This window comes from Rosa rugosa, chromosome 2 (genome assembly GCF_958449725.1).
Source record: "Rosa rugosa chromosome 2, drRosRugo1.1, whole genome shotgun sequence".
NCBI classification, from domain to species: Eukaryota; Viridiplantae; Streptophyta; class Magnoliopsida; order Rosales; family Rosaceae; genus Rosa; species Rosa rugosa.
In genome coordinates, this window is record NC_084821.1 from 48589923 (window position 1) to 48603943 (window position 14021).

At 34.7% G+C, this 14021-nt stretch overlaps 2 protein-coding genes across 13 annotated transcripts in view; one reads left to right on the forward strand and one right to left on the reverse strand.

The window, feature by feature from the left end:
- LOC133734891 (uncharacterized) overlaps positions 1-10011 on the reverse strand; it is a 13352-nt gene extending 3341 nt beyond the window's left edge. For 6 of the 10 annotated variants that reach the window (XM_062162524.1, XM_062162519.1, XM_062162521.1 and 3 more), the window contains exons 1-5: positions 9679-10009; positions 9420-9586; positions 9155-9313; positions 7942-8195; positions 85-601 (exon numbers count right to left, since the gene is read on the reverse strand). The gene's annotated coding sequence lies outside the window, so the exon portion shown is untranslated. Of the gene's footprint in view, positions 1-84; positions 602-7941; positions 8196-9154; positions 9340-9419; positions 9587-9678 lie in introns of all 10 variants that reach the window. The other 4 variants (XM_062162527.1, XM_062162529.1, XM_062162520.1 and 1 more) reach the window with 4 other exon arrangements.
- LOC133732222 (cardiolipin synthase (CMP-forming) / mitochondrial hydrolase fusion protein-like) lies at positions 1133-3881 on the forward strand. Of its 3 annotated transcripts, XM_062159724.1 has the most exons (5): positions 1137-1345; positions 2247-2402; positions 2524-2607; positions 2738-2824; positions 3606-3881. In XM_062159724.1, exons 1-4 carry the CDS (start codon positions 1313-1315, stop codon positions 2795-2797), a joined length of 333 nt encoding a protein of 110 aa, XP_062015708.1. In that variant the 5' UTR covers positions 1137-1312; the 3' UTR covers positions 2798-2824; positions 3606-3881. The 3 variants fall into 3 exon arrangements, 2 of the variants coding, with proteins under 2 accessions (XP_062015707.1, XP_062015708.1); XR_009856986.1 differs by lacking the exon at positions 3606-3881 and having other exon boundaries at positions 1133-1345; positions 1467-2402; positions 2738-3599; XM_062159723.1 differs by lacking the exon at positions 2738-2824 and having other exon boundaries at positions 1133-1345.
- Positions 10012-14021: the final 4010 nt, after the last annotated feature.

The window sequence follows — 14021 nt, forward strand, 5'->3', positions numbered from 1 at the left end:
AATCAATGTAGCACAATTGTTGGGATTCTAAAAATTTAACCATTAAGCATTGTTTGTTTAAATGATACTGATAAATATACTTACAAATTTACAATAGATACTGCTCCCCAAAAGGAACAAGGGTATGGTGGTTTTGTGTCATGCTGAGGCTCGCTGTGAAGATGCTTTGGCACTGGTATCAGTGGAGGAACCTCTTCTTGGTAAAAAGAATAGGGTTGCAGCGCATTCTGCCTCAATGAAGTCCTCAGTGAAACTAGGGTTTAACTTGCATCTGGCTCTAAAGAAGTTGAAGCAGCCAAAATTCTCTTCCAACTTTACTGCTAAATTTCTTGGCCTTGTTGAAACATCAGATGGGGTGATGGTACAAGCGGACCAAGCAGTGGCTGTAGCAAAGAAGAAAAGGGGTAGGCTTTTGGAGCACCGCAACTGAGTGTACTGGCAAAGGGAACCTTAATTAGAACTAGGATGAGAAACCTATGTTGTGCTTTTACACTAGATTGAAGAGGTTTAGGTTGTCTTCGAGAAGATGACCGAGTGTTAGGCTCATTGTGAACCCTGTAGAATGCGCTGATTCATGTAGAATAGGCCTGACATCTGAATCCTGTAGAAATTCTCAAGTTAGAAAATTTGGAATGTAATTTCACTGCCTTTGATATATGCAATTTCGAAATGCCATCGGACAAATGTTTTTTTTTTTTTTGAAAGGTCGGACAAATGTTTTTTATACTAGTAATGTTTTGAACATTTTTTTATCAAATTTTGAAAATATGACTTATTCATGTAATCTATTAATTAATCTCATTTATTAAGGATTCATAATTAATAACTAGCCGAGGTGTACCTAGCTCTTTCTAAATCAAAATTCTTTTGAACATAAAAAGCAAGATAAGACCAAGGAGATTTAAGTAATGCTGTGAATTCTTTCTTGCAGTAAGGCAATAAATGGAATTTCAAAGATGACTTTGTTAGACATATTTGTGATTAAAAAAAAGGGATAATGATAAAAGAGGTCATTTTGAAGTGCCTTATTATAATTCAAACACCACAAATGTCCCCATGATAATTAAGGTCACGTGTTCACAACCTACCACTATAGTTCAATTTAATTACAAAAACTGCCCCTGACAGCTCTCTCTCCCTCCCGTTACCCAAGCCCGTCTGAACCCTTACCTATTCGGACTCTCGACCCTTAAAAAAAAATCTCTCTCTGTGAGATCGGAGCCAGCCATGTCCGACGAGGAGCACCACTTCGAGTCTAAGGCCGACGCCGGAGCCTCCAAGACCTCTCCTCAACATTTCGTAGTTTGACTGAATGGGACGAGAGCGATTCGATTCCCTCCAAACGGTGCGTTTCTTCAGCTCCAATATCTCTCTTTCTCAGATCTGAATTCCTCGATTCTCTTATACCGCTCATCTTCGTCGCCGATCATCTTCTCTATTAATGTTTTTCTTTTGTCTTAATTAAGTTTCCTGAAATCGTTTTCAATAACTCAAATTCAAAGATCAAAGCAGCAGCGAAGGAATTGGGTTGCTATCGTTCACTGTGAGCCATGAATGCTCGAAGATTAGCCCGTTATAAATCCGATTGATTTCATCTTTAATAATTTTCTGCTTCTAGTTCCTGAACATTATCAGTTATGTATCTGCCAGATCTTGCTGTTACCGAAATAGTAATTTCATGTTTTTGATTTGTGCATAAAGTAGTGATTGTGTAGGAAGTGCTAATTGAATGATGAACAAACAGAATTCGGCTTCTTCGTCTTCCCGCAGTTAATGATTAAGCTTATGTCTAAGAATTTTGAGCTATTAGAGAATAGTGAGATATGTATCTGCAGTTTTTGTGTGATACTCGGTTCTCTATTTGTTTCAATGCGCAACGTTTGTCATAGGGAAGGTTTATTCTACATAGCTCAAATAATTACAATTGCAACAACATAAATTGTAGCAGATAGATTCAAAGATGGCCCACTAGATAAGCTTAGAGGTGATCATAAATTTGTATTATGTCACAGGTTGATTCTTGAGTTGAGTTTATTTTAAAACAATTTCGGGTGATGATTAGATTTCACACAAGCTATTATATGAAAGTAAAAAATTAGGAGGGATCAAAACTATATGGAAAGAAATTATGTGAAAAGATCCAAGAAGAATTAGATATATCAAGAGATACAGCAGCATATAACAGAAAAGAGTGGAAGATGATAATATCACTTCGATTGACCTCATATGACTTGGAAAAAGGCTAGGATACAGAAGGGAGGATTTATGTCAATGCTCAAGTTGTGTCATCTGTTCATGTCAATGCTCAAGTTGCAAATCACGAAATTGCTGGCAGTCATCAGTTCAAAACGCTGTATATGGTAGGAGATAATCCCTTAGTTGACATCAAGGGTGCACGACAGGTAGACCCTCTCTTGGACAGTTGAACCTGAAATTTGGATTAGTTTTTTACATGAGTAATATGTACTCTATTTCAATCTGCATCACAGGATGATGCAATAATAAGTTAAACTTTCATTTCAGGCTGGCCATCCCTGGTTTTCCATTCTGACAAGGACTGGAGTTTTCAAGGGAAAGGAAAATCATGACGAGTTTCCAGCTGATCTGGTATGTATACTGTATAAAATTCTGCAACTGAAACAAAATGTAGCATCTTTCCCCTCTTTCCCAGTTGAAGGGAGGATTTATGAATTCAGATAACGATGATATAAATGTACACCTCATGATACTTGTGCAGGTTGTTGATACTGTCGAAGAAGCTGTGGACTATGTTTTGAAAAAGGAGTCGATCTCTTAGATTCTACACTTATATTTCTCCCCCTAGGTTTTGATATTTTTTGGCAGATTTTTCTTTCGTTACAATAATATCTCGATCATGAGAACATCCAAACACTAGAATTCTTTTGCTGCAATTTTTTTTTAAAATTGTGGAAGTTAGGTTCTTGATTTGGGATCAATTCATGGTCTCACTCATGTTCATATATATTATTGGAACCAAATTGTATTCCATACATGTTTGGATAAAATGAAAATTTTGATTTAGGTACTGCATGCTTTATTATGCCTCCAAGGTTCAAACTTGTTCATTATTTAGTTTCCTCCAATACTCCTTGATCAAGGGTTACACGTCAGTTTTCTGTTCAAGTCAGAAAAAAATGGCCTTGCACTTTCCATTTTACTATACAATTGGTCATATACTTGAGATTTTTATTTTTGCCCCACACCTCGTTCAATATGCAAATCATATATTGAGAGCTTGTGGAATTGATCTGGGATGCTTGTTAATGAAATGATTTGCATTGCCTAGTAGTGCATGACAGCAATTTCAACTTTAACATTTCACAGTGCCTCAGTTTTTTACGTTTGTCACTGGCCATGTCACTGGCCAGTGACATTTTTTTTTTCTTTATTGATGTACTGAGTAGACACTAAATATATACTAGGTTTGATGCTGAAATATGCATATAGGCTGAGATATTCATGTCAGTTACATCCAATTCAGGGCACTGGTTAAGTCACTGGCCATGTCATAGTCATGAACATGTAACTGATCATGTAACTGTCAAAGTCACTGACTATTTTCTCATTTTCACAATTTTGTACAGGATCTACAGACAGAAGACATGGGGCGGGTTAAAGAAAACATAGGGAAGAAAGTGAAAAAGAAGATTATGAAGAAGAAGCAAAAATTCCAACGAGGAAGAAAAAGGATATGAAGAAGAGTAGCAAGGACATACGAAATTTTAGAAATTTGTTTAGGGCTTAGGATAGTGACTTGGCCAATTGTAAACTCTAGCTTACTAAATCAATTAGTTTTTTTTATGTCTTTTTATGGTGTCACTATTATGTTTAGTTTTTCTTAATGCAACATTATTTTTATATATCTTTTGTGTCAATTCGAGTTTTAGGCATCTTCTGAATTTACCAAGTCACTGTCACTGTTAATCACATGTCACTAACCAAGTAACTGACCATGTCACTAACCAAGTAACTGTCAGTAGCCAAGTCACAAGTTAATAGCCAAGTCACTGTTAATCACATGTCACTAACCAAGTAACTGACCATGTCACTAACCAAGAACTGACCATGTCACTAACCAAGTAACTGTCAGTAGCCAAGTCACAAGTTAATAGCCAAGTCACTGTTAATCACATGTCACTAACCAAGTAACTGACCATGTCACTAACCAAGTAACTGTCAGTAGCCAGGTCACAAGTTAATAGCCAAGTCACTGTTATTAGCCAAGTCATAAGTTAATAGCCAAGTAACTATCAGTAGCCAAGTCACAAGTTAATAGCCAAGTCACATGAATAAAAAACATTAATTAACTGTGAACATATAGGAGTATTATGAGGGTCCTGACTCTATAAGTAGCAGAGCTACATCTGTTATTGAACAAAGGGAATACAACAAAAGGCAGAAGGACTGCAAATGATATAAATATTGCACATATGCATAAGGTTAGAGGCCATAACTAAAAGTAAACTCAGCCAAATGGATTCCTGGAACGATATAACGACCAATGAATCACTGGCTACAAGAGAACTAAGTTGCAGAACATAAACTCCAGCATCCAAGGAGCATTAGCATATACATATCTAATTTCACGCAATATGACGGCCTTTAAGCTATACCATCATTTAACAAAAGCTCCAAACGATAAGTTACCACATGACATCTAATATTAACCCTACTACCAGTAAAGTTGGAAGTGTGAAACAAGATACTTCAAAGCGTCAACCTTTCCATCCAACCATCCATGTTCTTTCATGAATCTACAGAACTCCTGCATCAAGCAACAATCACATTATGATTAACTGAATTATTAACCCCAGTTACATGAATTAACTCCAGTAGATAAGTAAGTAGAATTCATTTTACATCAAACATATCTCTTGTGAGGTGCAAAAAAAGAGTAATCAGGAACTTAGATTGCACGCGTGGAAGCATGCACAGTCAACTGGGTCTCATATGCCAATACAATAGGTTACATAAAAAGCAGTTAATAAATAGAAGGGTGCCACACTGAGATCCTAATAAAGTGGAGATGACTGTGCAAGAAAGTTCAATGCCAGATAGGGGATTTAACAGAAAAGGCCAACAGAACTTACTAGTCATTAGTTCACAACTCATGCAAGAAAAAGGGTATCAGTCTAATCTCATATAACGACACATATCAACTTAGAATTAACACTGCAATAGAGCAAAGTTGACCATTTAACTTACAAAAAAAAAAAAAATCTAAATAAACTGCAGTTAGTTGGTAGTATATCTTTACAGAATTATAGAAGCTGACGTACACAATACGTGACCTCTACCTTTTCAGCAAGATCAACATCAAGGCGGCTTGTAGCAAAGTAATCAAGGAAAAATAATGGCTTGGCTCCAGAAGTGACAATATCATCGACACTCATAGCAACCTGAGAATTGATCGAAGTTGATCAGTACAGAAATCAAAACACGTACACAACCACATGACTCATCTTGGGTATTAGTATTACCAAATAAATACCAATGGTCTCATGAATTATGCAAAACGCTAACTTCATGGTGACATAAATCCTTTGTATGAATTCCAAAAAGGAAAAGGTTTGTTTCAATTGAAACCTGGGGATGTCTAGTTTTGAAATGCTGGTTCCTCCAAGCATGATTGAATAGGAAGCTAGTAAAAGAAATACCAAGAATATGACAGTGCTGCTGTCTAAAACAAAAATCATGCAACAGACCTGTAACTTTGAAAAATCATAACTAATTCTAGAAAAATCGTTTTCAAGAGATTCGAATTTTGAAATGATCTTTAAGATGTCTACTGCAACTTTTATGAAGACACCAACTTCAAATACCGAACCAAAATGTACAGTTTTCAGTAAAAAGGAAACTGCATCAAAAGCCCAGAAACACAATTTCAGATTTGCAGATCTTTGTTCTACCTTGAATTTTGCTAATGAATTGTAAATATAAGAGCTGGAACATAATGAAACAAATCAAAGAACATAGAATCAATTAAAAGACATAACAAAATCAATGAACATAGCATGGATTATGGAAAAAAAAAAATTATTATACAACAAACACAATTATATGGATTACAGTACAAACTTTCTTGATAGTTCATTATTCCCACAGAAATTTCAAACCTATACTTCAAAGGCAAACTACAAACTGGCAGCCCAAATGCAAGCTTAAGTTTAGTTCCCACACCATCAGTACCAACCAAAGATATGAGTCACTTATTCACCATATAACTTGATCATCCCAAGAACAAGCTCCAGCTTACAGAGAACCACAACTGTTACTAATTGCATACACGCATAATCAATACCAATGGTCTCATGAATTCCAATATCAAATGCAAGCTACATTTAATGGGAATTTAATTTATATCATGCATGTTAAAGCTTGATCTGTTTAATTTGAGATGTTTCCGTTTGATTTGCAGGATCAGAACACACTTACATGAAAGTTAATTCTTCTCTCATATCACTATGAAAGCTCTAGCGATGTTAATTTTTCAACTTCGATTGTAAGCAAGTCTCTGATTCCGCTTAAATCCCAACCAGTACAAATTGAAGCAAGCAAGCAAGCTAGTGCAGAAATTAGTGGTACTAGTTCATCATCACATATCAAGTCTGAATGATGCATACATATAAAAATTGGAACAGAATGAGAAGTGTTGGATTCAATTAAGCGATTCGATTACTCTGGTCATAGGGATTCCTTTGTTGATCGCCATGTACGACTACCAAATCCCGGAGTCCGGCAGCCTTATGGTCCAGGTCATTGTGCTCCAGTGCATAATTTGGTATACTGCTCTGTTGCTCTTCCTCTTCGAGTACCGCGACGGCAAGCTGCTAATAATGGAGCAGTTCCCGGAGACCGCAACCTTCATCTTCTCCTTCAAGGTCGACGCCGAATCGACCTGAATGATCTGGAGCAATCCGATTACCGGCGAGTCGGTCCCGATACTGTAGAAGCAGATGTCGACTTCGCCGCGGTGATGAAAACGAAGAGATCAGAGTAAGCTCCGGTGCAGGCGAGGTCTGTGTCTGTGTGGAAAAGGAAGAAGAGAGAGAGAGAGCTCCGATGAAGATCAAATCAAGCTTTTAGGTTTTGGAATTTCTGATCAAAATGGGAGGTCAAATTTGAATGCACGGTTATAAACGTGTATTAAGCTTAAGGGTAGAATGGGAATCAAAAAAATTAAAAACTGACCTTTTTTAACATCACTTTATTATTAATAAGGACTAAATTAATATTACTAACAATTTATAATGGACCTTTTCATCAAGTGGGAAACTAGGTGACATTTTTATCATTTCACAATCTAATGTGACCTTTTCCATCATTTCCCTTAAAAAAAAAGCCGTTTTAAAACAGACATTATTTTAACGAACATGTACCTTGGGAATTTCATACTCCAAGTTCATTTTACTACCATTTGCAGATGTTAATCTTATTGTTTTACTAAAATATTTTGTGTTTATTACTCTTTCTTGGTGCAATTTAAATATGCAGAAGAATATATAAGTACATTGATTGTTAGTTCAAAATCATTAATTATTATTTTTACCTTCGACTACCATTTTATTACTTTAATTTGATTAATTAGGTCACGATAGAGGGACTCTCACTCAGTGAAGAATCAACTTACATTTTTAGCAAGTCTTCTCTAACAAGCTTAGGAGCTCATATAAAATATCATTTTTATACTTTGTTTAGGCTACTATTATTATTATAAATCACAATTTTAACCTTCCACATGCATTTAAGGTTTTGACTTTTTAATTTGTAAGTCATCAAATTCAGTCATCAAGTAGATTTTTTATGTTTTGAGACTCTAAGTTCTTAAACCCATTCAGTCAAAGCATTTTTATGTGTGTGAATTAGATCATCATATAAGGAAGAAAAGAAGAACAGTGAAAAAAAAAAAAAAAATCATACCAGTCCTTTGAATGCCACCCAGCAAGATTTGCTAATTTCCTTAAAGCACTTCTCCACCTTTCTACTTTTCCCGGTTTATCCTTGTACTTTTCTTCATGTTTTGCAAACGCATCTGCAAAACTTCCCGTTTGATTTCGTACATCAGAGGGATTGATTCCATAGAAAATTGGCAGCACTATTTTTTCTACACTATTGTTCGCTGCTTCTGAAAAGTTTGAATGTTCATCCAACTTCGTTCGTAACAAAAACGGGTCCTGAGATATTAGAGCCATGCAGAAATTAGAAAAACGTTTCATTATTTTATATATATATATATATATATATATATATATATATATATATATATATATATATATATATATACACGTACACCCCTGTAAAAATGAAAACTGAATTGAGTCCAATGTATGTACTATCATCTATACTATTATTTAAGAGAAGAAGATCGAATTACCAACATAACACAAAGTTTTGAGATAAATACCCTATAAATTTTACAGTAAACAGTAACAACATAACACTTTTTGAGATAAATACCCTGTAAATTTTAGTGGCCACCTTCATAACCGTTCAAAAATCAAAACATAAATGAAATCTAAAACAGTAATAAATTTAAAAACTATTTAACCACTCATTCCACTTTTTATAACAACTCGGATATGGTTAGATTTTTGAATTTCCAAAAAAGCCTTTTGGTTAACAGCAGAAGAGACAAAACTGTAAAATTACATTTTTAAATAAAAATAAAAGAAAATTAGAATTTAACTACTATTGAATTTCTATTTTCCTCTCTTTCCTTTTTATTTTTGTCTTCTACAATTTTAATTATTATTTCGTATTTTTAAAATTAAAAAATACCAAGCAGCTAGTCATTTATTAAGTACAGTTCTGACCAAAACAAGGAAAAAATATACCGAAATACCGTTTAAAAATTTTAAAGTTTTGTAAAAGAGCTAACAATTAGAGCCAATAATGTAAAATCAATAATGTTGAAAAAATTAAAATAAAATAAAATCTATAATTTATTTCTTCCATGTTCACCTGCGCTCGGAGTAAAAAATTTATACTTAGTCACCCTCAGATCTAGATATAACGGTGGACACCACTGTAGTTTCCTCTTCTTGGTTGAGGGTTCGTTGACTCCATCTCACAAAGTTAATTACAAAAAATTGCAAACAACAATAAAACTAACCGTTTTAATTATAGATATTACCTGCTTTAGACGCTTTTAAACTTTGACGAAGCTATTAGTGTTGAATGTTAGTGATGAAGAGAAGTCGTCACTTTGAAGCTCTGACGATGCCAAACTTTGGGGTAGATGAAATCATGCAGATGCTCAAAACTCAGAAGAACTTCACATAGAATATCTCATCTGGGAAAGTGAAAAACATGCATGGTCTACTAGGTTAGTAGTAGCAGTCATGATAAGGTCGTTGTACGGTTGTACCATGGTGACGTGCTAATGGCTCGATATTTACCTGAATCATTTGGGTGGTGACTCCGTATGGATATGGAAAGCCCTCTGCGCTCCTTGTTATCCAAGACTCCATGCCAAGAACTTCAGCTGGAATAGCATCCACGAGAACCAATCGATCAGTAGTACCTCTGAAACTCAGCAACAGAGAAATGACTTCAGATGATCGATCTGCTCCAAAAACCACATCTTATAATATAAGGAAGCAAGGAACATCAATGCTATAGATGTGTGTGTGTGTTGATTTCAATTATGAAAAGTACCTTAAAAATGCGATAGAACAGCTGAACAGATGCTAATATTGAATTAATGCCACTATATGTAAATGGAAATTGTGATCTCTACAATAGTTTTCTAGCTAGACAGAAAAAAAAAGTCTTCTTGCTTTGAAGAAATCTGTAAGAAAGAGTGGAAAGTCAGCTGGCAGAGATTTTAGGAAAGGATGGGGAGGAGGTCAACAAAAATGGTCTCTCCCCTTAGGCTGGAGAGACTCTGTTTATGGGAGTACTGGACTGATAAGAGGTAGTGGGAGAGTGAGACTGAGGGAAGAACTAATAATTGCAGCTCCTCCTGAAGTGGTTTTGTCCAAGTGATACTGTCGGTGTGGAAAAATAAGTATAGGAATCTATCTAAAGCGTATCTCTACGGTGGCCGTGTGTTTCAACTTTCAAACAACAGCAATGATTGAAGTAGGGTGCGTCGGCAAAAGAACTTTATTATTTAAGGCCATCTCCAACCAGTAAGGCTAAAAATAGTGTTGCGGCTAAATTTTTAGCACTAAATTATGTATTGTTCATTGATGTGACATCAATCATCTCCAACTCATCAAGGCTAAATTAGCCCTAAAATATATTTTAACATTTTATATATATATATATATATATATTCTTATTTTTTATCAGATTTTTACTATAGTAATTGAAATCATTTTTATGATAAAAAATATTTTTCCTGATGTTTTTTTTTTATAGTGTAAAATAAAAAAATAATAATAATAATAATCAACAGCTATAAACGGCTAAAAAAAAAAAACCCCAACGGCTAGATGACGTCAGCAACCAGCAGTTGCTGACGTCATGCACATGTCATGCAGCACCCACAGGTGGGCCTCCCATTTCTGATCCATTTGGCGGCTAATTTGAGGGCTAAATTTGCCCCTCTTTTTAGCCTTTTGACCATCAATTTTAACACTTTGGCCCTAAGTTGTTTGGGTTGGAGACCAAAATGGCTAAAAAATAGGCTTTTAGTCCTTTATGTAGTTGGGATGGAGATGGCCTAATTAGTAGCTAGTTTCCAAAAAATATTCAGACCAAAAAAAGTAAATTTTCAAAATTACTTGTTGCATGCGCTGTCGGCCAACAGAAACCAAATTAAGATACAAATTTGAAGTAGCTCGTGGTAGCTGTAACGCTGTATGCCTGTATGTATCCAACTTTTTGCATGTTTTGGTGATCTGCTGATTGGTACCCAAAGATAGGAATGGTATCCGAATTGAGGGCGGTTAATTTCTCGATCGTTAAATTGTCGTTCAGTGTAATAATATGTGGAACTTCTTATGCTCAAGACTTAGCAGGATTTTCTTTGGGTGAGCTTCAGCAGTACAAGTTTGATCTGTGTTTGGTCAAGTGGAAACAAGGTGAGTAGCATACGGAGCAAAATTCAGAATCCATGATGGAACACGTACAACAATCTAAAAGAACACTAAAAACACAACCACACATATAGCCTTATCTGTTGGGTTTCTTCAAGTTTCACATAAATATTAGCTAGCCTTTATCGCTGGTTTTAGGTTGGTCATTTGCTTTCATGAATCATGATGCAGGGCGTATCTAGATGGATTATAAATGAGGAAAATTTTTATGCACGTACCATATCTATATATTCACTTGATAAACCTCCCCTCCTTTCTTGAATTTTATACCTAATCACTATGCTTTTTCGGCCGAAACTTCATGAGTTTTTGGATTTAATTGGAGTAGTAGTACTGATTGAAGTTTAGTACGTTGTTCAGGTTCTTTAGATTTTCACTTGGGTAATCAATAAAGCAACCTAGATCTGGAATCTTTCCTAGATGCTAATTTAAATAATAGCAATGATAACGGCCTTAGCCCCCACACGGCCACACAAAATAATGACAAATCAACAATTCTTGGACAGATTCCTTTCCAGCAATGTAATTCATGCATCCTAGATCCTGCATCAGTGCTCTTACTAACGGTCGATTTATTATTTTTTATTTTTCTATTGATGATAAAGGAAGATCATTGTCGGATCTTATACAATATTTAATTGGTCAAACAATACTATTTGAGAAATATAAAACAAAATTTTTTTAGAGTTAATTAGTTTTAAGTCCAAAAATCATGAACTATTTTGAACGTAATCCGGACAGAATTTTTTGAAAAAAAAAAAATCCGGATGAAATTTTTTGTTACTTGCGGTCCAGTGATTAGCATGATGAGTCAACTTCTACTTTTCCACATACCAAATTTACCCATAACAATGTTACTAAAAACAATCAATAATTTATGAGTCATGCAATTAATTGAGAGTTAATGTTGTTTTCAATTAATTTGGTATTTATAAAAATCATACTAATTATAACATGTCATCAGCACAACAAAACCCTTAATTGATGCCTCGTCATTAAAAAATATAACTTAAATAAAATGATCATACCTTACCATCATTTTTCTACACCCTATATATATGTTGTCTATTTTCTTCTTCTTTATTCTCATCACTTTCTTCTAGTTTTTACACCTTCATTAGAGCATCAGCAGTGGGGACTCATTTTTTAGACTCAAATTTGGGCTCAAATAAGCTGGAATAGTGATCTGGGTCCATCTGAATAGTGTACAAAAGGACTTACTTTTATTAGGTGCTGCAGGACTTATTTTTGGACCCATATTTTGGAGTCATTTTTTTAGACTCATATTTCGGTCTAAAACACAAATCTTTCCACTGTAGAACATACTCATATTTGAGACTTTTATTTTATGTTCGTTTTAATTTTTAGATATGTATGTGTGTGTGTGTATAACTTGCATTATGTTAAAGAAAATGCATAAAAAATTAGTGTAAATAAAAATTAATTATCAAACATTAAACATAAAATTCATTAAAAATTATTCATATTGAAAAAAAATATATATTTGAAGAACAATAGAGTGAGAGTAGGGAATGAAAGAAGCAAATGAAAAAAAAAATAAGGAGAAAGCTTTTGAAAAACGGCAAAATTATTAACAAAATTCAAAATTTTACATTTATAAAAAAAAAATGCATCAGAAAGCCCATGTACTGGGTCCCACGCCATTTTTGATCTCATGCCTACTTGCATGCACACTTCCATGCAGCAGAAATCTCACGTGGTGGGTTCCATCAAATTTGAGTCCAATTTTTTTAGGTCCTCTTTTGAATCAGATTTGAGCCAAGATTTGGGTCTCCGGCAAAAATGAGTCCAAATTTTTCCGACCCACTATAGCCTCATTCCTTTACATTTGGACTCAAATCTTGGTTTTAGACCCAATTTTGGGTCTCCACTGCAGATGCTTAGAATTGTCATGTTGTTCAACTTCATTATACAATCAAATAGACATTTCAGATGAGTATTGATAAGAAGGTTTTGATCCATCTAAAGAGGTAATATTCTACATTGTGCATATCTACCTTTGCACCTTAAGATAAATCATACAAATGAGAGAGATTCTGAAAAGGAAAATGCATTTTTCATATCTTAAGGGAAAGACAAGTTGCTATGGTTCTGTTTTTTTCCGTACCATTTGATTAGGAACAATGTTATATCCAAACACTATTATGGTGAAATTCATGCCGATGATAAATTTTTGGGTTATTATCACAAATGGTACCTGAACTTATCCTCTATTTTATCGATGGGTACCTGAACTTCAATTTTGATCACAACCAGTACCCGAACTTTTCGACTTCATTTTAAATGGTACCTAAGGCCACATTTGGTCACTATTCCGGTCAAAAAAGCCAAATCTAAAAAAAAAAAAAAAAAATCAAGTTCAAGGCAAGTCTATTTCCAAAAAATCATCACTAATATATGATCGCAACCCTTAAATCATCAAAATCATCACTATGATAGCCTCACATGCCATTTTTAGTCGGAATATTGACCGGAGGTGACTCTAGGTACCATTTAAAATGAAATCGAAAAGTTCGGGTACTGGTTGTGATCAAAATTGAAGTTCAGGTACCATCGATAAGATTGAGGTATAGTTCAGGTACCATTTGTGATAATAACCCTAAATTTTATCAGTTACCGTATTTGATTCTCTAAATACATGATCCAAACTAATTTAGATAAAAATTTGAACTTAGCTAGAGGCTTGAATTTTTTATTATTATTGTAATCAGGGGTTTAGGTTTAATGTCCCCCTCTTGTATTCGGCAGTTTCATCAATCAGGCTTGAGGGTAGCCGTATAAGCCCTTTATTTTTTTAAAAAAATTGAACTTAGAGGCTTGAATTTTTGAAGAATTATTGCAATCACTACTACAAATGTGGGCAAAGGCCACACTCTCTTAGCCACGAAGAAGTTAATCGTGGAGATTTTGCTCGGTTAGTACTTAGCATGGTAA